This window comes from Eurosta solidaginis, chromosome 4, assembly GCF_040869045.1.
Source record: "Eurosta solidaginis isolate ZX-2024a chromosome 4, ASM4086904v1, whole genome shotgun sequence".
Taxonomy (NCBI): Eukaryota; Metazoa; Arthropoda; class Insecta; order Diptera; family Tephritidae; genus Eurosta; species Eurosta solidaginis.
Genome location: NC_090322.1, coordinates 143,544,173 through 143,571,509, shown reverse-complemented (window position 1 = coordinate 143,571,509; position 27,337 = coordinate 143,544,173). Strand labels below are relative to the sequence as shown.

Here is a 27,337-nt window from a genome sequence, read left to right as displayed (position 1 = left end):
CCTACAAGTGTAGTTTAGTCTGCTCGTCTACCTTGTTCTTTTACTTACTGCATGTCTTGTTCTCGACACGTATTTCATAATTTATGAGTTGGGAAAATGTCGACCGCCCGGTAGTTGCATAAATTAACACACATTGCTTTATACAAACAAGATTTACGATATTGATTTGTTCATAAAATCAATAGCAAGATGAATAGAAAAAAATCAATGGAATTCCGTCATTGGTTATTGACAACGGGATAAAATGTTTGCTGCTGTGCGGCGCGTGAACTTAAATACATAAGAATGAAAATTGTCTACGACGTAGTGTAAGAAAAACACTTAAAACTGTTAGCTTAGAAATATTTTATTACTAGTGCTTTGCTCATAGCTGAATCCCTGGCTGGTGCCATTTTGAGGTGGTCATAGCTAAAATTTTATGGGTGGTTTTGCCTTATGAATCTTATAGCCTTTTCTTGCCTTAATAGCGTTACTCCTACCCAGAAAATTTTAAACATTTATAGCGCATGCAAAGAACATAAATGGCTACCCCGTGTATTGGCTGATTTTCACAAACGCGCTGTCAATGATAATAAAAGTCCATTAGCAATTATTTCCTTCATTTTAATTTTCTTCGCTAAAAATTTGTGAAGTTACTAAAATAAATTGTCACGATCAGCTGGTTTAGCAGAGTTGCACTGCCACACCGCCATTTTGTACAGGGTAAAAGTGTAACGCTTTTGCGTTGCGAGCAGGCAACAATTTTCACAAAAGAACGAAATACCCCGTAAAGGCGTTACCTGCTTTTTAGAATAGAACAAAATATATTTACAACCCTTGCGCGGCGTACAAAAAGCGTAACACTTTTGCCAGAAAAGAAAACCAAAATAACCCTAGAATAACAGCGATATTCCTGACCAGTCGTCAGTTTTGCTGATGAATTTTATTAAACGGGAAGCTTCTGATTATGATTAGATATACCCGCTGTAAACGCAGAGATTCGGCGGACAGTCGTTCTGCTTAACTGTAGAGTGAAGTCAACAGCTGCACAAAGTTTAATGTTTGATTCTCTTTTAGTTACGAAAACTTAAAGCAGAAAAGTTATCAATAATCGTATCTAAAGAGCTCCTAGGGGGTTTACCATTGGGCGCTCAACTTTTATGTTTCATTTGTAAGTTTCTTGGCCGAGCTTAAGACGTAAATTTTTGATGTGTAAACATATTTGCTCACGGTATGTGGGAATCCTAAATGTAGTTGTTGTGTCTGGGATTGGTATGCTCTATGGGGTAGTGCAGAATTTAAGCGTAAGGCAAGGTGCACACGAGGCTACGCGTCATAAACGCGTACAAGATATTTCATATAGCTACAATTTCTCTACGCCTCAAGATCTGCACACGAAGCTACTTCCGAGCGTCGCTAGAAAGAACACAAACAATTATTGAAAAAAATAAAAAATTAAATTTCTTCAGCTATATCCGTCCCCGAAACCAAAGGAAAATAGGTATTAAACGTTGTTTGCGCATCCCCGTGCCTTTGTAAATTATGAAAGGCAATTTTAAACCACCGCGGACTAGAGAAAAGGGTGATTTCTAGTTTCCAACACTTTTTATCCTTTTAAACGCTTCAACAATGTCTAACCAAGTTGTTGTGGTGTTTAATACTCTTTTTCGCTTTGGTAATATACCTTTCACGCACTTTTATTAACTAAAGTAACAATTTTTAACTAATTACACAAATTTGCATAGAAAAAAAATTTTAACAAACATCTTGTTCTTCCCTTTTTTCAAGCGTACGTACGCTCAGCCACCGTACGTACGCTTAGCTACACGAAAATTTCATGCTTTGTCGCTTTCATGCAGCTGACGCCTCGTATGCAGCTCTCCATTCAAATACATGTATTCGGCATCAAAGCGTACAAATTTCGCCTGCAGCGTCTATGACGCGTAGCCTCGTGTGCATCTTGCCTAAGTATAATACTATGTTCAAACAGAAAAATAAATTGAGGAAATTTCGATTTGAATTGAGTGCTGTTCATACAACTCGATTTAGCTTACACAATAGTAATTTGATAGCTGGTTGGCTCATCTATACAGCAAGAACATACCTTTGTTCAGACTGTCAAAATGAAAACGCACATTATTAGGCGAATGAAATGGAATGAAAACATAAAACTTTGAAATTTTTGTGTGTTGTAAGAAAATGTGTTCAATGTTTTGGTTTCATTTTGAGTTTGCCATCTTCTTTTGACAATCCCTACTCCAGTGAAATGAAAGACATAAAATCAGCTGATGAGATGAGCCAACCACATAGTTCAGCCATGCGTAACTGACGTTAAAATATACTCAATAAACACACTTTACAATGTTGCATTTGCAGTTTGAAACAATTTATTACGCAATTCTTTTTAAATTGGCAATTTATTATTACAATTTATTATATGACAAATTGCCTAATAAATTGCCCAAATAGTATAAATTGCCAATTTGGTGTGTGTTTGAACCTAGTATAATTACTACAATGCAGCGCAACGTGGGAGCAATTTACATATGTATGTGGTATAGCAAATATGAGCGAATTTAGACTGCAAATTAAGTCATGGCAAGGAAAGTAAAGTAAAGGAGAGAGAAAAGAAAAGAAGGGGAGGGGAAAGGAAATTTTAAAAGCCACCCAAGTCGGAACCGAAACCGGAAGGCGTGTTATCAAATTGTTATCGAAATAATAACAGTTTGTTCCACTACAGATTTGTTATTAATGAGTTATGGGCGGGTCTATCGATCAAGAAAAGTTATGTATTTAGTTATGACCTCTTCATCGAAAAGTGGGAGGTGTTGATTTGTTATCGAAAATTTATAAATTTATTAGCCGCGGCAGTCGTTGCATAAAATAAAAAAAAAGTCGTTACATAACTCGCTAAAAAAGGGTTGTGCTTAATAGCGGAGACACGAACCTCTGTTGGTAATTGGGCTTAATCGGTTGCCATGAATAGTGGACTCACACTCTTTTCGGTCATAGAAGTGGAGAATAGTGTAGAGATAAAATGTAGAGACACATCTCAGCTGCAACTAAGTATAATTCATACTGAAATTTAGCCGTACTAATTTTTGCGCCTTAACTTAAGTTTCTTAAAGTATTACGTCACTGCCGTTAAAATCGCGAGTGTTAAAGTGAGAATGGTTATTAGAATACGATTTTAGCTTAATGTTTTAAGTACCCATCATTCTTAAGTGCACATGTCTATCATTTAAGATCTTGGCATTCTTAAGTGAGCTTGAAATAATTTTCTAAATTAATAGCTTTAAGCGTGTCGTCATTATACTGACCTAATTCTTAGCAAAACCAAAAACAAGATACGAGCTTTGTTGTGCCTTATTGCACTTGAGTGATCTTACAGTACTTAAACTGGTCTTAAGTACATGAAATATATTTCAAAAGTTTTCAAATCATTTTCACTTGGCCGTAATTACAATTTTATTACATTCACTTGGTGAGAAAGCGATTGCGCAGCACTTTTATTGTTTACGAACAGTAGCGGATCGTTAGCTTGGCTGTGGGGGGAGGGGAAATGGTATCAAAAAGTTTCATAAATTTTCTTTTATTTTTATAAAAGCGGTATTCATGTATAAATTCTCGACCTTTTGGGGGGGAAATGTCCCCTATTAGATCGTTACCTTCATTACAAGGCGTAAAATCTCTAAATTGATTATTAAGCTTAAGGAACAGTTTCTAGCGTACACCGCTGCAGACACTTTCATAACTTGGAAAATCACCTACTTCCATATCAACATAACTTAGCGCCATTCAAAAAGACTATATCCACGCCCTTGTTAACTCGTTTCGAATGGCATAGTTTGAGCCTAATGAATGTATAATGCAAAGGATGAAATTTTCCCAACTCTAAGATCCGCCCAATTTTGATACTACTTTGAGTTGAATACCGTATAGAACTCCATACTTATTTATATATAGATATAGACGATATATATCCTGCATGCGGATATATCCATGTTCGATGGCAGTGAGAGTGGGATGGGCAAGAATGTAAAAACCAAGCAGTGAACACGTTGGGAATACACCTTTTTCTTGTCCCTATATGATGGTTCGATATTTTTATACTTAGCTGAGCAGAGCTCACAGAGTATATTAACTTTGTTCGCATAACGGCAATCCATAACGGCATAAACTAATCGAGATAGATATAGACTTCTATATATCAAAATGATCTGGGCGAAAAAAGAAATTCATTTAGCCATGTCCGTCCGTCCGTAAACACGATAACTTCAGTACATTTTCAGGTATCTTGATGAAATTTGGTATGTGGGTTCCTGGGCGCTCATCTCAGATCGCTATTTAAAATGAACGAAATCCGACTATAACCACGTCCACGTTTTCGATATCGAAAATTTCGAAAATCAGAAAAAGTGCGATAATTCATTACCAAAGACGGATTAAGCAATGAAACTTGGTAGGTGGGTTGACCTTATGACGCAGAATAGAAAATTAGTAAAATTTTGGACAATGGGCGTAGCACCGCCCACTTTTAAAATACGGTAATTTAAAAGTTTTGCAAGCTGTATTTTGGCAGTCGTTGAAGATATCATGATGAAATTTGGCAGGAACGTTACTCCTATTACTTTATGTATGCTTAATAAAAATTAGCAAAATCGGAGAACGACCACGCCCACTTAAAAAAAAAAATTATTTTTTAAGACAAATTTTAACAAAAAATTGGATATCTTTACAGTATATAAGTAAATTATGCCAACATTCAACTCCAGTAATGATATGGTGCAACAAAACACAAAAATAAAAGAAAATTTCAAAATGGGCGTGGCTCCGCCCTTTTTCATTTAATTCGTCTAGAATACTTTTAATGCCATAAGTCGAACAAAAATTTACCAATCCTAGTGAAATTTGTTAGGGGCATAGATTCTATGACGATAACTATTTTCTGTGAAAATGGGCGAAACCGGTTGAAGCCACGCCCATGTTTTATACACAGTCGACCGCCTGTCCTTCCGCTTGGCCGTTAACTTGAGCAAAAATCGATATATCTTTACTAAACTTAGTTCACGTACTTATCTGAACTCACTTTATCTTGGTATAAAAAATGGCCGAAATTGAAAAATGAAAAAAATGCCATAATTCTATATCAAATATGAAAAAAGGGATGAAACATGGTAACTGGATCGCATTGTTGACGCAAAATATAACTTTAGAAAAAACTTTGTAAAATGGGTGTGACACCTACCATATTAAGTAGAAGAAAATGAAAAAGTTATGCGGGGCGAAATCAAAAGCCCTTGGAATCTTGGCAGGAATACTGTTCGTGGTGTTACATATATAAATGAATTAGCGGTACCCAACAGATGATGGTCTGGGTCACCCTCGTCCACATTTTGGTCGATATCTCGAAAACGCCTTCACATATACAACTAAGGGCCACCCCTTTTTAAAACCCTCATTAATAACTTTAATTTGATACCCATAACGAACAAACACATTCTATAGTCACCCTTGGTCCACCTTTATGGCGATATCTCGAAAAGGCCCACTAAGTTTTAAATAATCACTAACACCTTCCCTTTGATACCCATGTCATACAAACACATTCCAGGGTTACCCTAGGTTCATTTTCCTAAATGGTGATTTTCCCTTATTTTGTCTCCAAAGCTCTCAGCTGAGTATGTAATGTTCGGTTACACCCGAACTTAGCCTTCCTTACTTGTTCTATACATTCTGTACAGCGAATAGAACTAGGTCCGAACGATCGCAGGAATATCGCGTTAAGAGGCAGTACTAGTTCCAATTATGTTCCCTCGCAGTGCTTTCAACTTGAACTTTTATCATTGTAATGTGCTACGAAATGGCAGCTTAGAATTATACTTTTATTTTTCATTTTTATACTCAGCGTGCTTTGCACACAGAGTATATTAACTTTGATTGGATAACGGTTGGTTGTACAGGTATAAAGGAATCGAGATAGATATAGACTTCCATATATCAAAATCATCAGGATCGAAAAAAAATTTGATTGAGCCATGTCCGTCCGTCCGTCCGTTAACACGATAACTTGATTAAATATTGAGATATCTTCACCAAATTTGGTACACGAGCTTATCTGGACCCAGAATAGTATGGTATTGAAGCTGAGCGGATGAAAACCACGCCCACTTTTTATATATATAACATTTTGGAAAACACAAAAAACCTGATTATTTAGTAAATAATACACCCAGAATATTGAAATTTGACATGTGCACTGATATTGAGATTCTTGATAAAAATTTGAAAACATTTTTTAAAATGGGCATGGCACCGCCCACTTGTGATAAAGGAAATTTTACAAATATTAATCATTAATCAAAAATCGTTGAACCTATCGTAACAAAATTTGGCAGAGAGGTTGCCTTTACTATAAGGAATGCTCTGTAGAGAAATTATCGAAATCGGTGAAGGACCACGCCCACTTTTATATAAAAGATTTTTAAATGGGTCGTAGACGAAAATAATAAGCTATATCTTAGCGAAAAATAGCTTTGTATCAAAAGAATTTTACTTTCTTAATTGATTTGTAACATTAAATTGGAAAACACTAAAATTTTTGAAAATGGGCGTGGTACCGCCCCTTTCATGACTAAGAAATTTTCTATGTTTCGAGAGCCATAACTCGAAGCTAAATTACCGGATCGTAATAAAATTGGGTACACAAATTTTCCCCATAGCAGAACATATTTCTAGAAAAAATGGACGAGATCGGTTAAAGACCACGGCAACTTAGATATAAAAAAAGTTTAAAAGGATCGTAGACTAGAATTATAATCTATAACTTAGCAAAAAATAGTTTTGAATCAATGATATTTCACTTATAAAGTTTTATTGTAAGAGGAAATGGGGAAACTTTTTTTTTCAAAAAAAGAAGAAAAGTAATTTATCTGAAATGAAATGTTCAATTGAAGGTCACGCTGAGTATATAATGTTCGGTTACACCCGAATTTAGATACCTGTACTTGTTTTATTTAAATTATAGTCGACTCAAAAACAAAGCAGTCGACTGCTAAAAATAATAGATTCAATTACAAGAAAAGAACGTACATAAACTTACAAGCCAAAAATTAAAGTTAATTATATATAATTATACGCATTACAATTTCAATTATAATATACAGAAAGTAACAATGTTATTTAAGAATTTGTATAAGTGTGCCCAGTGGGGGCCATCGCGAGGAGCTCAGAAGGGAGCTTACGCGAGGTGCCCAGAAAGGAGCTCGGTGCCCATAAGGGGGCTGACGCGACGTGCTCATAAAGGAGCCGGATGTAGGAGGAACAACCGAACTGCATGCAACGAGGTTAATAGTTAATTATTTATTTACTTCGTTTAAAATATCAATCAAACATATGGCAATATGTAAAGCAGCAAATGAACATTCGAAGCTAATACAGTTGTACAGGTCATTATATCGTGAGCACTAAATCCGCATAGGATTATTTCTGGCAAAGTTTTGTCGACAAAGAGGTAAATGAAAAGGCACAAAGTATGTAGAAGTCCTAATATAAACGAATAAATGCAAGGCGCGATAACCTCCGAAGAGATCTAAGGCCAAGCTTCTCTTCCAATTTGTGTCGTGCTCCTCTTGCTTTTCCCTACAAATTGGCCGGGCGGGACCTACATGCTTAATGCCGACTCCGAACGGCATCTGCAAGGCAGATGAGTTTTCACTGAGAGCTTTTCATGACAGAAATACACTCGGAGCGCTTGCCAAACACTGCCGAGGGGTGACCCCGCTTAGAAAAGTTTTCTTCTAATTGAAAAACCTTATTTCCAAAATTTTGATGTTGCTTTGCCCGGGGTGCGAACCCAGGGCATACGGTGTGACAGGCGGAGCACCACGGAAGTCCTAATAGGAACAGCAAAATTTAGTCTACTGACCAGATGTGGGGAGTCAATCACAACGATGATCAGCTTATGCATGAACATTACACCAAGTAATATTCGACGAGTTTCAAGAGCTGGTAAATTAATTAAAAGAAGTCTATTCCTATATGGTGGAAGATGAAGACTTGAATCCCAGTTGAGATCTCGTAGTGCAAAAATTAAAAACTTTTTCTAGACTGACTCAATCCGATTTATATGGTTTTGATAGGTTGGACACCAGAGTACTCGAGAATAGGACGTACCAACGAGGTATAAATTATTTTGGTGAAATAATGGTCATCAAACTATCTAGCCCATCGTTTTATAAATCCTAGTACACCATTTGCTTTGTTTATAGTAGTTGAGATATGTACGATAAAACTTAATTTCGGATCGAAAAGAATACCTAGATCACATACAACAGATATACGCTTGCATTTAGTGCAATTCAAAAAAAGTAAATTTTCTGAACATCAACCTTGAAAAGAGCCAAGATCGGCCTGAAGCTGGTCCAAACTGGATGAATGTGGGGGCAAAGTTTTACGTCATGCGCATACATTAAATTTCTAGATTATAATATAACTTGTGGTAAGTCATTAATAAACAAAGTAAAGAGTAAGGGACCCAAATATTACATTAATCGACTTTGAACAATTGTTTTTGAACAAAACTCGTTTGAGTTATGTTTTCGAGATAACTTGCGATCCAAATCAAAAGACGCTTAGGAAAACCCAGATGACCAAGTTTGAGAAGTAAAAGCTCATGATTAGCAGAGTGGAATGCTTTACTAAAGTCAGTGTAAATGACATCCGTTTGTTTACAATCAAAAAAAACATGCATAATTAGGGACGTAAATTCGAGCAAGTTGGTTGTTGTTAACCTAACCTAACCATCCCTATCTCTCTATCTTCATCTAACTCTATCTCTCCCTTAGTTTGTTTCCCTTGCTCCGAATTTTCAGGACAAATTCGAATAAAATAGCCGGAGTGATTTCGGAGTCCATGAGCTGCATTCAAACATGCATCCTTCTTTATATATATAGATTACGACGTCAAGGCATGACATTTATGACATTTAGCCCTGCAGATGATAGATCGTGAAAAGGTTCCTGCTATTAATTGAGTAAATGACCACGAAGGCATGCTATTTTCATAAAATTTAATAATAAGTGTATAAACCATTATTATTTGCTCTTGTTAGATTATAGAAAAAGAAACCTAACAAAAATTAATAACTTCTTCGGTTAATTCAAATTACTTTACATTTCCGAATGTGGTAAACCGCGAAAATTTCTTAATTAACATTTAAATAAATTTTCTTCGCCATTCAATGGCACAAATTCAAAGGCCAGATTTTGTGGTTTGGCATTTTATTATCTTGCGCTTATTTCACTACTCATTTGTAAACTCATATACGTACATTAGGGTGCGCTTCGTTCATAGTGCATTTTTACATGACTCTTTATGCTCCTGGGAGGCGGGGCCTCTTCAACCAGATGTCTGTTAGGATGCCCAGGTGCCTGAGTATTTAGGTGAGGTTAGGCTAAAGTGGCCACCTCTGCTACCCAAGCGGAGACTAACGTTGCCCATTGTGACCCGTTGTGATACCACGAAGGAACCTTTACTTCCTTTCTCTAGAACGAGGTTAATACACCCATAAAGCTAAACCAGCGTGTTTGTCTAATGGGGCGCCGAATTTCGTTTATATTGCGGATTCTAGCTTCGCAAGGCACCCAAAAAATTGTCAGTGAAGATATCGGTACCTGGTCCTCGACAGGACGGGACAATGGCATAGATAATGTGCTACGCTTTCTACATATCTCCTCGTCCTGCAGCTGTGCCAGAAGTCATTCGTTTCTGGCGCATATGCGCGCCATGGACGCTTATAAGACAGTGACCTTCTAGAATACGCACTCATGTGCTAGTAGAAAAGCAATTCAGAAGTACGACCGATTACGATCTCTTTTCATCCAGCTTGGGCGAGATTTGCCTGGACACCCTACATGTTGGTTCCAAGGCCCATCTCGTGTTAGCTTGTTCTGTGAACTGAGATCGAATCGAGGGGTTGCAAGTATTTAGTGGAGGATTCACCAAGCCAGCAGAGGCTATTTTTTGCAAGCTGGTGCCTTCCGTTACTAGCTCATCAGCAGCGAAGTTTCCTGAGATGTGACTGTCGCTGGGACCCATATTATGCTCAGGTTGCACTTGTCAGTTTGGAGCTTCCCTGAACTTTAACGCAACTAGTGACGATGTATCACTACATCGCAGGGATTTTATGGCAGCTTGGTCAGTCACCTGGAGGTTAATTGGATAGAGGGCAGCTTCCCAGATAGCTATAAGCTCAGCTTGAAAAATAGTATTTAACATAATCTGTTTGTCCACTATTAAACTTCTCTCCTTTTTGGTCAATAATCACGCCTCACTGTGTAGAGCGCAGTGTTTCGACATGCCTGCAGTTTCCTAAAGCGTTTTTATTTTAAGCTTGGCGACCATATCGGAGGCGTGTAGGAGATATGTAAAAGTTAAACAAAAGTGAGGAAAAGATGCGCCAGCCATTGTTCAATTCTTCTTGGTTTTGATGTTACGTTCCTGAATAAGCTGTCTAGAGGGACAACAGTTTTAGGAAAATTTCATATTGAGGCTTTCACCGTGCTAAAAACGAAGTAGCTTATATATTTCGATGTAAAATTGGTGTATCGCTTCTCCCAGTTGATGAGTTACAATGCTGCCCGTTTGACGAGAAACAGCCCTGGGCATATGTAGCGGTCGGGAGACATTGTGATCCACTTGCTCGCGGAACTTTTAGATACTACTAGGTTTCCTGCTTTCCAGCAGGGAAGAATTAAGCTTAAATGTGCTCGAACTTGTTCTTTAGGCAAGAACCTATACTGGCATTTTTTAAGCCGGTAAAACCGCTTGGAAGACACTACCCAGATCAGAATGACGGATGAAAGGCAGACACGAAGTTGCCGCCAGAGTTAATTTTGGACCCTAAGGTGTAATCTAACAGATAGTTCTTGCTGAAATTCAGCGAGAGTGTGTGGTTGTCTGATATGAAAACCAAACCTGGAAGCCTTCTGAGGATACCACTTTAACCATACTGCTTGAAGTATCAAAAATGATGCTGACAAAATACTATTGTTGAACAGGTCGCAGTTAAAGGAAGATATCTGGACCTGGTATCTGTTTGTAAGTCAGTTTTTATAGTCAATCCTGTTATAGGTTCCTCCATTTTATTTAGCTTTTCAATTTTGTATTTTTTGCTCAAGGCATGCTAATTGGTCAGTATGCGTACAATGACACCCATGTTAAGTCATATCACGTGTTTGAATCTAAGACCTTAGCCCTTTCGACAATTTATAATTTACACGAGTGGTAAGCTCGTTTTCACAGTCCTTTCGATGTTGAAGTTTCTGTTAATCCACAATTGAATACATAATACTTAGAGGTGCAACAATTGCCCCCACATCTCTGTTATTGTTGTTGTTGTAGCGATAAGAACGATCCTCGAAGGTCTTGGGGAGTGTTATCGATACTGAGGTTCCTTTGCCGGATGCAGATCCGGTTAGTGTCGGTAACAAGCACCATTAAGGCACTAGTCCGACCATCTCGGGATCGATTTTGTATGACCACATTAAACCTTCTACACCTCCCACCCCCTAGATCCATGACAAAATTTGGGGTCGCCAGAGCCTCGGCTGTTGGAGAAGCTATATATTGCGCTGGCAATCCCTACAAAGGGTTGGGCTATACAACCCCTTTAAGCAATTTGCTATTTTAGTCGCCTCTTACGACAGTCATACCTGCCGTGGGTATATTCTAAGCCATCTAACCCGCTGTGGTCCTCCACATTCCTCATTCTGCCCTCTGCGTAAGGAATAAAATAATAAAAATTAAAATAAATTAAAAAGGTTTCTCGCCCCAAATCCCACAATACATAATTATTATCGATATATCTTTTAAGGTCATGAAGAAGTCTTAAAATTGAAGAGAAGCAGTAGTTGACAAATTGAACCTTTAACTCGGTTGTTCTATAAGTTATTTATGCTATCTATATTTTCAAGAAGCTGAGCCCTTAATACTTAAGTATTTTTAGTCAAATTGTTCTTTTTTTCTTCTCAGGTTAAAGGCCTACACTAAATTGCGCCCAATAACAGAATAACTTCGACGGCTTCAATTAAAATCGGCACCAACACATCATTTCGTATCAAATTAGCAGAATGACTACCACACCCTCCACTATATCATTAGGTATTAGTGGACGGCTTGCTAGCAAAACTAGCAACAACAAGAACAATAGGCAAGCCTCATTTGCCGCCCACCCCACACATAATATAGAGTCATCGCCAACAGTAGCGAAACGTGGACACATGAGATCTGCATCGCTTGAGAATGGCACCTCTTTTAACGCGAAAAACACAATAGGATTGCCTACAGTATTGGGAGGACAACAATCGCAGCAGCAGACACAAAACCAACAACCAGCATTGATAAATCAAACGGGAACGCTAAAGTCACGCAATGAGCAAAAGCGCATGCGTGGTGAGAAATTTGGTAGTCACAGTAGCTTAGACCAGGAAGCGCTGCCCGGTGGTGGGCGAACGAAATTTCAAAATATACGACAAATATTTGAAATAACCAAAAAGCGCACTTTTGGCGGCGGAGTAACCGCAGATCCAAACAAGTCGCCAAGTGCCAATGATGCACCAGTGAAATCAAGTGTCGACACAGAAGATGGTGTAGGCAATGATCTTCAGCGACTAAATCCACAGCCGCTGTCCGCCACTTCATGTGCCAATGCCATGATGACAAAATCCATGCCCAGCTTGCAACTACGCCAGCAGGCACATCAACAAAAATTGCAAACTCAACAACAACTACAAACAAATTTGTCATATCAGCAGCACCCACAATTGGTTCGCAAGCCAACACCGACGCTATTGAGTGGAAACGGAAGCGGAAATCGCAATAGTTACTCAGAAATGAGTGAACGGTTGAGTATAACAGAAAGTTTGGGCAGCGAGGGAGGTGGTGGTGGTGGTGGTAGTGTAGCGAATGCAATGGATATAAAACAAAAGTTGCGGCTGCAACAACAACTCCAGCAACAGCAACAATTGGCGCAACAGCAACAATTACAGCTGCGACAGCACCTGCAGGCGCAAAGGCAACACTCACAGCCGCAAATGGGACAGCTGGCGCACCCACATCGACAAAAAGAACAACAACAACATCAACATCTACAACACCTAACACAAATGGAACAACAACAGCAGCGAAATGTCGCCAGTATGTCACACTTGCCACACAATTCTAATGCTATAGGCCAAACAGCAACAACAACAATTAACGAAGGAGAAACCAGCCAACAGGTTTGTAGCTTGATTTGATATCCAGAAATACACATATCTATCCAAACACATATACATACATACACATACATATATCCGCATATAATATCAAGTTCCATTCCGCACTTGCAGACGAGCTGTATGGTGTGCCCATAAATTTTGGGTGTGTCAGTGTCACTAAAATAACAGCAACAACAATATGTAATATAACATGCGATTACCTCCACAAAAGCCAAATCAGCCGGCTCATTCACGGCCGTTCCCAGTTGTACTGATCAATGATCATGCATATCTAATAAAGATGTGACGAATGTTGAACTTTAGGCAACTGCGTATTCTGGTGCGAATGTTAAATATTGCTTTGAGCATGGGTCTTCGAAAATTGAAAGTGATTGCCCTCTCGCATACGCAATAAGAGCACTGTTGTGCTATGAAATACAAACCCCTGGTTTAGAGCCAGCGTACCTTTTAGGTTTTTAGGCTGTTACGTATTCTTGCCAGCCTCTTTTTAGGGATAAATCGCCTTAATTTAAAAAAAACTTTGTCAGCTTAGTGCTTCCACCTTCATATTATTCTTCTTTTAGCAGTGTTTGGCTTCATTCAATAGGTGCGATCACTCACAAATTGTCTTCGATATGCTCTAATTGCAGCCTAAGGAAACTTTTAGTTTAAACAGGGTTGAACTAAAGAGACGTAGGTAGAGGCTTTATTTCCACATTACAATTAAGAAGATTGTTGGTGTCATCTGGGAACACTGTACATAACTAAATAAATACAAGGCTCGATATCCTTAAGAGTAGATTCAGCCCAAGGTTCTCTTCCAGTTTACTCATTACATGCGGAACATATATTTCAGTATCCTGATGGAATCTGTGATAGAGTGACGCGCATTTCCCCGAGAAGACTGCTTACCTCTACTGTGAGTTTTTGGTACTGGCCTCCGAGCACGGAGTTCGCCTAGCATTATTTCGTCGTAAGACTTCGACGACTCTTTGTGAATAAGGCTGATGGCCTTTTCTGGTGATCTGGTTCAAACAGCCGAATTTTTGTGTAGCGGATCTCTTCGTACAGCTTACGAAGATTCACCCTTACATCTTTTGTAGGAAGAGCGCCATAGATCACCTTAAGTTGGGATGCAAAGGTTTCTCGATGTTTAATAGAAAATGCTTGCTCAGCATTTCGCTTCTTTCCTTTATGGTGAGTATTCCCGCCTTGTTCTGCGGTCATAAGGGGGCGTGGCACCTCCCATGCGATGAAACCCACATAACATTTCGGGGTGAAATTTTGTACTTGAAGAGCTTTCGCAAAGGGTTATATTTGGAATATTTTTTTCCAGGAAATCAAATAGAACCCACATATTCTAAAAAACTTTTTTTTGTGGTACAGTCTTGAAATCTAATATACAAAATCCCCCCGTCACGGAGGCTGAACTCCTCCGAAACGCCTTAACCGATTCTAATGAAATTTTTGTGAGCATATTGGGTAGGTCTGAGAATCGGCCAACGTCTACCTTTTTTTCTCGCTACGTCTCTAGGGTATTGAGATCAAAACGTGGACCCGGGTACCCCTAGAATGTGTTTATACAATAAGAATATCAAATGAAAGCTGTTGATGGGTGCTATAGTACAGGGTAATTTTTATACAACTGGGAGGCTAGGGTCTCGAGATATATCCCAAAACGTGGAAAAGGGTACCCCTAGAATGTGTTTATACAATATGGATATCAAATGAAAGCTGTTGATGAGTGGTATAGTACAGGATAATTTTCATACAACTGGGAGGCTAGGGTCACGAGATATAGCCCAAAACGTGGAAAAGGGTACCCCTAGAATGTGTTTATACAATATGGATATCAAATGAAAGCTGTTGATGAGTGGTATAGTACAGGATAATTTTCATACAACTGGGAGGCTAGGGTCTCGATATATAGCCCAAAACGTGGACCCGGATACACCTAGAATGTGTTTTTACATTATGGGTATCAAATTGAAGCTGTTGATGTGTGCTATAATAAAGAGTAAGTTTTACACCGCTGAGTGACTAGGGTCTCGAGATATAGGCCAAAACATGGACCCGGATACTACTAGAATGTGTGTGTATTATGGATATCACATGAAAGCTGTTGCTGAGAGCTCTAAAGTTCATTGTGATATTCGATTTAGTCGAATCAACCTGGCAAAACTGATAAATATGCATGTGAAGCCGAAATAAAGACAAGAATTAATAATACCCACATACCTATTTACATACGTCCTATTCGATTTGCCTGAAATTTCGTATATAAATTTGCCTATATAATTATTTACGATGATTTTTTCCGGGAAGTATACCAGAGACGGACATGGGCTGGGATTAGGTCTAGGACTGGGACTGAGACTGAGACTCGGAGTGGGACTGGGACTGAGACTCGGAATGGGACTGGAACAAAATACATACCACCCTCTGGGACTGGCAATAAGAGATGAATAAGAAGGAGAAAAACTTTAGAGAAGAGAAAGGAGACTGAGAAAGACATAGAATGAGACGAAGATGGAGATGAAGCGAAAAGGACGGAGGGAGGAGTGAATAAAAAGATTAGGAAAAAGTGTAGAGGGGTAGGGCAGAGTTAGACGGAAAAAGCTTATTAAAATATATGCAGATAAGCCAAATTTAGGGCAGAACAACCCCTGCCGGTTCTGCTAGTATAATAATAAAATAAAAATACCTAGGTAATATTTGGGATACTTTTGCTTCAGGGATTATAGTGCGGTTTGCTTGAAATCTGGTAAAGGTTGATATGTGGAATAAATTTGTTTAGGGATAGAGAGAGAAAACTGCAGCGGAAGGCAAGAGGGCTAACAGAGGCAGATTGAGAGGTAGAAGGTTTTGGGAGAGTCGGAAATTGAGAGGTAATGAAAGAGATAGGAACGAAATAGGTAAATAAATGCTTGGCGCGATATACTTCTGGGGAGATCTAAGTAGTGCTAACTTCTCTCCAAATTTGCGTCTTGATATTTTTAGTTTTTCCTAATAGTTGGAGAGACGGAGACCTATATGTTTTATCCCGACTGCAAACTGCATTTGGAAAGCTTATACATTTTAGTTGCGAAGCTTTTCATGGCAGATATGTACTCAGAGATCTTCCCAAACCACCGAAATTTCCGGGGTATGCCATCTCAAACTTAAGTTTGCTCTATCGAATCAATAAGAAAGGAGATCCCGCCATCTTCGCCAATCACCAACCAATCTCCTGCGGTAAACAGCAATGTCCGTTTGTGGCGAGAAACGTATGGCGGTCGTCGTGGTGTGTCGGTTTGCTGGCGAGCTTTTTTAAATATATGTCATGTTTGATACAACTTGGGCCAGGATATGAGCTAGAAGTCTTCTTTCATTAGCCAAACACACAGCACGACAACTGATGAATAATCCTCTGCATCAAAAAACTGGCAATAAGGATCTCTTAAGTCTTTGTTACTTCTATTTTGGCAGGTTTTGACATTGATTTCTTTCCGATTCCTCTTCCTTCTTCCTTTCGGTTTCCTCTGTTATAATTTAAGCAAAGCCCACTACAATACCTTGAAAAAATTCGCAACATCTCTAACAACTTAGTACGTATACATATATATATATATATGTGCGCTTACATAGGTTGTTCCCAGCCGGTTGTTGAGTCGATCGATCTATGGCTCAATCGACTCGATTACTTTTCTCAACTTTATTTCTCTGCATTTATACATTATGCTTAGTCATTCATCTGTTTCAATATACGCTAATAGCTTTTATTATTTGTTTTCTTTTATCTCAATAGCCAAAGGTAACAGCAGCTATCGAAGCAGCTACAACAACTAAAGCTGCAACAACAACAACACCTACAATGTCTGTGATGACGTCGTATGAGAATCTTTTAAGACCCATCGCCTTTAAGCCAATCCCCTTTGAACCGGACTATAGCATACAGAATAATAATGGTCGTTATGTAGCTGGCGATATTAATGTTGCGGCGACAACAGTGGCGAATGTTGTGGGCGATCGTTACGGTTCAACGCCATCCTTGGCTGCTGTCCAGAGCTCGAACAATATGCGTTTTGGCAGTAAGTGATTAATGACAAAAAACTTTATATGAATGTACATATGTATATACTTATTATTGGGTGATGGGTTGGCTTTTGTATGCCTTAGTTTCAAGGTTTGGTATTTGCAGTGGCACCATCTGAGGAAACAGGAGAATTGTTTAGGTTTTAAAATCTAATATTGCATCACAATTAATTTAAAAATATGTTTTCTAAAATTCTTCGCAGCTTTACCAGTAAACTGTCAACCGTCACAGGCCAGATTATTTTGAACATAAAAAGGAAAGGTCAAAACTATATTTAACACAGACAACTTGTCTCTTCTAATTTGTTCTGAGAAATTTAACTTTATCGAACATATTAGAGGGATTTTTTTTGAAGGGGGAAGAATATGCCGTCGCTTCAAACGAGAACTTACCTTTCCAATACCCATGTAAAACTGAAACTTTTCAGCATTCGCTAGGATTAATACGGTTGGTTCATTTGCGAGCTTCTTTTCAAAACAACAAACTTGGTTGACCTTCCGGGTTCAAGGGGGCCAACGATATAATAATAATATTATGGCCCGGTAATTGGACCACGCCAAAGCTAGGAGCGGTGACCCTGCAGTAGAATCCTCGCACACAATATCTAGGAATGACTCTAGACACTAAGTTGTCGTGGAAGCTCAACGTGGAGGACAGAGTGAATAAGGCCTCTACGGGACTGTATGCAAGTAAAAAATTGCTGGGGTGTACGTGGGGCTCATCGCCTTTCTCTCCCTCTCTCTCTCTCTCTCACACACACATTGCGTATTTACAGCGTTAACAATTGCAACGTGGCTCAAAGCCTGGGATTCAAGGGGTTGTGTAGCGCAATATATAGCTTCTCCAACCCAATTGTCAGCCTCACCTTCGAGCGGCGAATCCCGTTTCACTAACAGACGACGCTCTGGCGACCCCAAGCTCCTCATGGAACTTGGGGGTGGGGAGGGAGGGATGGCCTGAAGGTTTAATGTGGCCATATAAATCGTTCCCGAGATGGTCGGGCCAGCACCTTAATGGTGCTGTGTTACCGGAGCGTATCGGATCTGTATCCGACAAAGGACCATCACATCGATAACACTCCCCAAAGCCTTCGGGGAGTAACCTAATCGCTACAACAACAACAACAACAGGCTCAAAGCCTCGGGCCAACTTGAGCGCAGACCATACGGTCGTAGTAGTATAGCGTCATCAATTACGAACAGACTACCTGATCCTGTATCTGCGCTTCGAAGGGGTTGTTAGAGGTGGATGGTTGGCGTAAAGGTGCCCAATGGGGGAAGAGGCGATACACGAATATACCGACGGTTCCAAGGTAGTGAACGGAGTAGGGTTTGCGATATACTGTGCAGATTGCGGAAGGTCAAGTATGTATTGTATGTATGTGTTTCAAGTAAATTCCAAATCTGTGGAAACTTTAATTAATTACTTGCAAACAACTTAGATATTATAAATAACTGTATGTGCCTTCATTACTGAGCCACGCGTTTCGAAATTCATATTGCAATAATGATAACTTACCCTATAATTATACTCAGCTGAGCACAGCTCTCAGAGTATATTAATCTTGTTCGCATAACGGTACCCCGTAATGGCATAAACTAATCGAGATAAATATAGACTTCTATATATCAAAATGATCTAGGCGAAAAAAGACATTCATTTAGCCATGTCCGTCAGTCCGTCTGTCCGCGAACACGATAACTTGAGTAAATTTTGAGGTATCTTAATGAAATTTGGTATGTAGGTTCCTGGGCACTCATCTCAGATCGCTATTTAAAATGAACGAACTCGGACTATAACCACGCCCACTTTTTCGATATCGAAAATTTCGAAAAACCAAAAAATTGCGATAATTCATTACCAAAGGCGGATAAAGCGATGAAACTTGGTAGGTGGGTTGACCTTATGACGCAGAATAGAAAATTAGTAAAATTTTAGGCAATGGGCGGGGCACCGCCTACTTTTAAAAGAAGGTAATTTAAAAGTTTTGCAAGCTGCAATTTGGCGGCTGAGTAGGTAATGTTCAGTTACACCCGAACTTAGCCTTCCTTACTTATTTTATACTAAAATAGACCCTCTATATTACATACATACATACACACATATGCATGAAGAGCTTTATTTGAATTGCTTATTATTCTTCGTTATAGGCACGTCCGATTTACGCCATGGCGGCGTTGGCGTTGGCGTTAGCACTGGTGTTATGGCTTGTGGCACTGCAGTTGGCGCTTATTCAAGCAACAATTATTGCAATAGCCTCATGGCGCGTCGTCGTGGTTCCAGATCGTTGAAAATCAACGATAGTATGGAATCAATACGGCAAACGCCGGATTCGGATGCGAACAGTCAAAGTAGCACAATGTAAGTCAAGGAAATATTTATATTTTTTAAATGAAGACATAACAAAAAAGCAACAACCGTTAGAAACTTTCAAATGCATTTAACTAATTTTATCGTCATTCATAGAAAATCGACTGGCAGTTGCAACAACAATATCCCCAATAATGCAAACGTCATAAACAACCATGGATTTAGTGGCGCAAACATTGGTTTCGGTTGCATTGGCAGCGTAGGCAGTACGGCTGGTGGAAGTGGTAATTCGATTATTAACGGTTTTGCTAGTACCAAGTATATGCTAAATGAACAGTGCGACATGACACCTTCGCCATCCGACTCGGGCATTTCAGATTTGGAGGCGGCATTAAAGGATCGCGATTCGGAACTCTCCTATTTGCGTCAAACAATGGAACACAATGAGAAAGTAATATTCAGAGTACAAAAGGTTTAATCCATTGTGCACTTATTAAATGAACATATTTAGTAATAATGAACTCTCATTATTTGTATTTTTTTGTTTTGAACGTGTTTTTTAGGACAAAGAGAACTTCTGGGAACAAGAGACGAAGCGCTTAAAGACTTTCTATGAGGCTCAACAACGTGAATATTTGCTGAAAATTAAGAAAATGGAACAAATTTTGGCTATGCAACAATTTCAATTCAAACAACACAAAATGCGACAAACTGAATCATCAAATAAACTCAAGGAGCAGTTGGCCGATTTGAAGAATGAAAATGAATCACTTAGGTAAGTGCAACGACTCAACCATTTTTTTCACATACATAGTGATAGTGCAAGAAGATGTATACTGTCACTAGAATTTATTGTGAGCTCGTTTACTAAGAAGTACAAGTCTCGAATTGGACTAGGCATAAGCTACAGGAGTGATCCCGCAAGTGAAACCTTGCACAAAATATCTAGGAATCATTATTGAAAATAAGTTGTCGTCGAAGCTCAACGTGGTGAACCGAAATAAGAAATCCTCGACGGCACTTTTTTCACGTAAAAGTATGTTGGGATGTGCGTGAGGTCTATCTCTCTCTCTCTCTCTCTCCATCTCAATAGGTACTTACGGCGATTGTAAAGCCTATTCGTTACCATGGAGACCTTGTTTGGTGCGCATCTACACGAAAAAAACTTACTTCAAAAACTAGAGGAATATGAAAGCTATTAATACTTAGCATTACGGGAGCCCTGAAAACAACCCCGGCGGCTGCTTGTTTCACCTGTTGACCTGGTGGCGAAGAAAGTAACATCACTGGCTCTATCAAGGTTGTGTAAGAATCTTCAACTGATGTTTCAAAAAAGTAGTTAGTCGAAATTTGGTCGATTTCCTTATGTAGATAAGGGCGAATATACTTGTTTCAAAATCTTCGCTAGAGCGAGATATTACAGTCCATATGTGCTCATCAACATGCCCACCAGCAGGGAAGTCTTTAAAGATGGCTTTACGGAATCTGGTTGCTCATATTTCTGAGGGAACCATATTTATCGAATTCGTCTGTAGCATTCTTGTAACAAGATGACTTCTATAGTTCAAATTTTAATAATAAATCGCTTGGGAAGTCAGCTTTCCAAACTGCGAAAGCCGATCGCCATGTGCTCTGTAAATCGCCGCTGCTAGCTCTGATGATGTTCAGGATGATTTGCTGCAGTCATTATCTCAATATTTCAACCAGAATGGAGCTATGTGGGTCCAGCGAATGGTTATTCCCTGCTCCAAAGTAAACTTAGGGTATATTTGTTAAAGGCAATCATGACGAACTTCTCTTCAGAATATGATTCGTTTCTCTGAAGATTGAATTGTATTTATCACGACTAAAGGCTATGGATAGCCTAACTAACTTCTTCTTAACTACTCTGAAAATTTATGTTCGTGCTTAATTATGTTTGAGTGCCGGTGAAGGCGTAACTATTAGCAGGAATGAACTTTCCAAGGGCAATTTATTTATTTTTATTACTGGGTATGTAATTAGTTCTAGCACCCCCTCCTTCAGCCATCCGAGGAACAGTCAGCAGATGTTGGTCGATATTTCACTAAGATCCTATTGGGGGCTTTTAGAGGCTGTAGTTGGGTTAAACTTATGATCATATAGGGGATGGTAGACTGAGTCCTACTCCCAAATATCAATACCACTCCAACTTCCCTTCTCACTGCTATTCCCGATCCCCACTGCCGATCCCGTTTTTTCTAAATCGTATATACTGTAACGAATTCTGGGGATTTCTGATATTTATGCACCTTCTGCTAACGTTCAAATCGCTAAACTGTTGAATAAATCACTCCAATATTCAGTATTGCAAACTGGTCTTTATTTAGATTACTTTGGGAGTAGTACTTCAAAATTATACTTCACAACCAATAGCGCGTTTAAATCAAACTGATAAGTTATTATTCAGCTTGCGCTGCTTTTATACTCTCTGATGCCTCGTCCGCATATTTCTCCAAAGGTCTACACGTTTCACTTTCTAGAACTGTTGTATCTCCTGCTTGGTAAATTAGTTATATGCGTGTATATGTGTGAGTAAGAACTTCGGCTGATGACTGCATCTGTGTGTGAGATATCTCTTCGTTGCCTTGTACATATGTGTTGTTATCTTTAATGTATACATGTTCATAAGTGGCTGCTTCATGTTTTTGTTGTTGCGTGATTATTTACTAACAGCCTAGTGATGTCAACATTCGCTACAATATTAAGCCTAAACATTTGTTTATGCATTTCAGGAGTACCAACAGCAGCCTGAAGAACTCAGAACGTAATCTTAAAGACAGTTTCGCCTACATTGAAGAGCAACTGCGTGAATCAGAGATCACCATAGCCGGCATAAAGTCGCAATTGGAGGAAAGCGAATGGAAGGTCTGCGAGCGCAATGGAGAACTCGCGCTCCTCAAATCGCAGCTCAAAGAGGCTAACGTAAGCCATCTCAAATCCAATACGTTCTAGCATGTCTTCTTACAATTTTTCTATGTATTTATTTATGTAACTTTTCTAGGTTGAAATCACGCTCAAGGAACACGCCATCGTTCATCTGCGCCACGAAAACACCAACGCGGAGACACAAATCTATGAAAGTTTGCAAGAGAATGAGAAAATGACCAAACAACAAAAACAAGTCGAACAACAACAAGCACGCAGCGACAAAGAATCTGAAATTGAATTGAAACAATTAAATAAAATCATTATATTGAAAGACCAAGTAATACTCGCACTCACCAATGAGTTGGCCAAATTGCGCAAAGAGCTATCTGATTTGGCTATTTTTCAAGAATACGGTGAGGAACCCTCCGGCCGTTTCATACGTCTCAAGCAGCAATTGGACAATCTCACCGACATTTGCAGTCGTACACATCGACAGGCGCATAAACCCGATTCAATTGCAGTAGCACCACCAAAGGAAAAGGTCATCGATGATACAAACTTAGAATTAATTATGAATTGCTTGAAAATCGCGCCACCCCTCGACGACACCGATGAAAGTGAAAACGAACGCGAATCGGCGCTTAAACTTTGCGCTGAAAAACGTTTAGCCAAAATGTCTGCTGATATACAAAATTTTGTTTATGGTTCACAAAATCTACCCGATATTGCTGTTAATCATAATCACAACAACAATCAGCATAAGGCCCTGCAGCACACACATTCGAATGCACATAAATTGGAAGAATCAACATTGGATACGCTGATCGAGGAGTCTGCCGGCTATGCTGAGGAGATTTCCAAATTACGAAAGCAATTAGATGATGTGCGTGTCAATTTTGAGTTGGAGAAACGGCAATGGTGTGAGGAGCGTGAAAAGGTGTTGAGCTATCAAAAGCAGCTGCAGGCTCACTATATAAATATGTATCAGAAATTGCGCAGTTTAGAGAACTCCAATGAAGTGTAACTCTCTGACAATGGAAGCTGGATGGCATAAAATTAGATAAATTGTTAATTTGCAAAGTTGATAAAAATAGTTAAATTACAAAGATTTTGTTGTTTTACTTTTGAGTAAAGTTGTGCATGCATGCATACATATATACACAAATACATGCACATAAACTTTGCACAACGTATTAAATCTTATTCGTTAAAAATATATTTATTAAAAATTTTATTTATCTTCTAAGAAAAAACTTGGTATAAGTTTGATTATTCGCTAAATTATTGCAGTGGAGTACCTCTCATGTATTATAAAATAGCAGAGCTGAACCCAAATTAGAGCTTAAAGCATCAACAACATATCCATTGTCCAACTTATGCCGGGTATTTCAGTGCGAGTTTAAGCTCCAGTTAAAGTTGCCACTTTGTTGGATAACATCAAATTTTGCTGTTCGCCTCAGCTTAAGCGGCCGAAGTTGCAGGGTTAAACTATAGTCAACTTTGACTGGAGTTTAAACTCGCACTGAAAACCCGGTCTTTAAGCAAGAAGTACGTGTTAGAAGGAAAAAGCTCGCTTACATTTAGCAGACTGAAAGATGACAAACTTTTAAGAGCAAGCCAATAGTCAACCTCACCTAACTGAGGCGAATCCTGCAGTAAAAATGAATGTAATATACACACATTTAGCAGGCGAGACTCTGACGAACCAAGCTACTCATGGAACTAATTAAGTGGGGGTGGTATGATATAGAAAGTTTAGCGCGGTCGTATTATATGGTTTCCAAGATAGTCGGTCTTGTACAGTAATGCTGCTTGTTACCGGAATGTATCGAATTCACATCCGGCAACCGACGGTCCACATTAACAACGATCCATAAAATCTTCGGGGAGTATCTTTATAGCTACCAGAAAGACACCATTTTTCGAAAGATCACTAGCTAAAATAAAGCTATGGATTTTAAATCAATTATTCCATGTGCTACATTCCTACGCTATATATGTATCTTCTTCATCAACCCGTCAGCAGTCTAGATAGTTTTAGACGTAGCTACGGACCTTATATTTAAATGGCATACCTATACATCACACCCATTGCCAAGCCGTCTCCTAACGACTTGGTACACTGCCAAGACAAACGGAAGGCTTAAGATTACTTGTGGTCACATAACCGCTGGTTTTTAATTAGATTTAATACATCATTCTGGAGCTGCAATTTTTATGTCGACTCCGAACGCCATATTCTGAACTTTTCTTGACTGAAATGCATTCAAAATATTTGCAGAGTGGAGTTTTCAGACAGGCTAGCAAGAGATTATACGGCCGTCCACTCACTCGTCAATAGAGATGCTCGATCGCCTGCCCACAGACGGAAAAAAAGCGTCGCGTAAATTTTTCGCATCTACCACGATCACCGTGATCAGTCCACCAGGCTAGCAGAACAACAGGAGCGGATATTTGGCTCTGATACGTGTGTAAATGTGTGTGAAATTTTGTTGTTTCTTCTAACTCATTGAACCCAAAATTGCATACTTTTAGGCAATGTTAAAAGTTTCAACTGCAACTTCTATGCTTAAGCGGAAGTCCACACACGCGAGCTGATTACTACACCTATACACAAGTTACAGTTAGCAGCCTATAACTATGCAATGCCCGTCTTAATGTGTTAGAGGAAGGAACACATTTTTACACGCATACACCCACGCGAATAAGTCAGAAGTATTCGCTTTTGTAGTTATGCGTACCTGGCAATTGATCACGATCTTTGAAGAAGCGAAAAACCGGAATGAAGAAAAAAAATTGCTACCGGGACTGGGTAGAATGAATTTTTAGCAACCCCATATAGAGATTTCTGAAGCCGCTATGGGACAATTGGTAAAGATGCTAAGCAGAGATTCTGGATTCGATTTACAAGTCAGGTTTACTTCAATGAGGGATAAAAACAAAAACAATGTAGGCACAAGTACAAACAAATTCATTTCAATATAGTTATCATGACGAACAATAAAAAGGAGATAATAGGCGTAAGGGGCGAAGGTTTTCATATAACTGGATCGAGCATCAATATTGCTCCCCTCCCTTCCTCAATATGCGCTACCGTTTTTGTTGGCTAAGTAGATGATCGGACTCCCTTCCGCTTGCCAGTCTGAATCTCGCCATTCCTATTTTCGGTCATGAAACATTTTGTTTGAACGTGGAGTCTACCTCCTAAAGCGATTCTTTGGTTTAACAACGGTATGATAAAACCCATAACACTGGTCAACAACATTTTTGTACATGGGTCGTGCGTATATTTTTTTATTGCTTTTGCACCCAGAAATAAGAATATGAACATAAAAAAGTTTTTGATTTGGTTTTGTTCGAAAAAAATGAGAAAAACGAAAAACATGAAAATTCATCAAAATTTGACATAGATTTGATTTATTCTAGTATAGTAAAAATCAATTTAAGATTTATTCTTATAAATTTAGTTTTAGAATACAGTTTAAATGTTTAAAAATGCTTTTACCTGCCATATTCGGTAACATTTTCCCTTATGAACGTCCAAATATAGTCCCCCATCATGCTTTCCGTATACTGGCCTTGGTAGCGTTTCTAAAATTCCATTATATCTTGATGGAATCGCTCCCCGTGTTCTTCTGAATAAGCTCCCATATTATCTTTGAATTTATCCAGATATGAATGTAACACGTGCATCTTTAGCGACATTCTACATCCGATGGCGGAAAAATTCGTAATCATGCCAGTTATCAGCTCGTCATAATTTTCATCCCTATGATTTCCAAGAAAGCGATGAACTACTGCCTTAAAACTGTTCCACGCTAGTTTCTCCTCATTGCAAGGTAGGTCCGGGAAAATATCGAAGTTCATAATTTTTTTTATTTGAGGGCCAACAAAGACTCCAGCTTTAATTTTCGCCTCTGACAGCTTTGGAAAAAAAAGTCTGCAAATATTTGAAAGCTTTAGACTCAATATTAAGAGCCTTCACAAATTATTTAATAAGGCCCAATTTAATATGCAATGGCGGCATCAATATATTTTTAGGATCGACAATTGCTTCATGTTAAATATTAAATCTTCCCACTACATACTCAGTACGTTCAGGCCAATGTTTTTGGCGATAGTGGGCGGGATCATTTCTGCTATCCCATAGGCAAAGATAACAGGAGTGTTTGGTATATCCACCTTGCAATCCAGTAAAAAAAAACAAACCATCTTGAAGTATCCAATAACTTCCCACTTGTATTCCGTATATTTGATTGCAGTTAATAGCATATTAATACTGTCATAATTTTCTTTGAGATGTATGGAATGTGCCAGTGGAATAGATGGAAATTTGTTCCCACTATGTACTAGAACTGCTTTTAGACTTTTTTTTGAGCTGTCGATAAAGAGGCGCCATTCATTTGTATTACAAGGAATACCAATTTCTTCAAATAAACCTTTCACGTCATAGCAAAAACAGAGTCCATCTTCCTTACTGTAGAAACAAGAAAATTCTTCATGACGCTTTCTTTGCCGAGATATTCCAACATCAGAAATAAGTAAATTTCGTTGTTTAAACCGCGATGCTAACAACTCTGCTTTGTCTTTTAATAGATTTAAGTCTCTTATTAAGTCATTGAGATCTTCAGAGTTGTTGAGATGTGGTATTCCTGGTTCAAATTGAGGAACAAATTCGGAATGTACGGATGCAGATGAACTCGGTGTTTGAAAGCTGCCTTGAGGGAATAGTTGCTTTTCCAACACAGGTGGATCAGGCACAGGATTTTGTTCCGAATGTGGTACTGGAGCGGATGTCGATGGTAGTTCCGGATATATTGTTTTC

The 27,337-nt window shown here is 38.9% G+C and overlaps 1 protein-coding gene across 6 annotated transcripts in view; it reads left to right on the top strand.

The window, feature by feature from the left end:
• LOC137250425 (rac guanine nucleotide exchange factor JJ) overlaps positions 1-23,741 on the top strand; it is a 215,473-nt gene extending 191,732 nt beyond the window's left edge. For 4 of the 6 annotated variants that reach the window (XM_067783201.1, XM_067783197.1, XM_067783199.1 and 1 more), the window contains exons 3-9: positions 12,013-13,259; positions 17,026-17,308; positions 19,464-19,674; positions 19,780-20,095; positions 20,187-20,398; positions 22,377-22,566; positions 22,646-23,741. In XM_067783201.1, coding sequence (XP_067639302.1) covers positions 12,111-13,259; positions 17,026-17,308; positions 19,464-19,674; positions 19,780-20,095; positions 20,187-20,398; positions 22,377-22,566; positions 22,646-23,536 — 3,252 coding nt within the window. In that variant the 5' untranslated portion in view covers positions 12,013-12,110 and the 3' untranslated portion in view covers positions 23,537-23,741. Of the gene's footprint in view, positions 1-11,986; positions 13,260-17,025; positions 17,309-19,463; positions 19,675-19,779; positions 20,096-20,186; positions 20,399-22,376; positions 22,567-22,645 lie in introns of all 6 variants that reach the window. The other 2 variants (XM_067783203.1, XM_067783198.1) reach the window with 2 other exon arrangements.
• Positions 23,742-27,337: the final 3,596 nt, after the last annotated feature.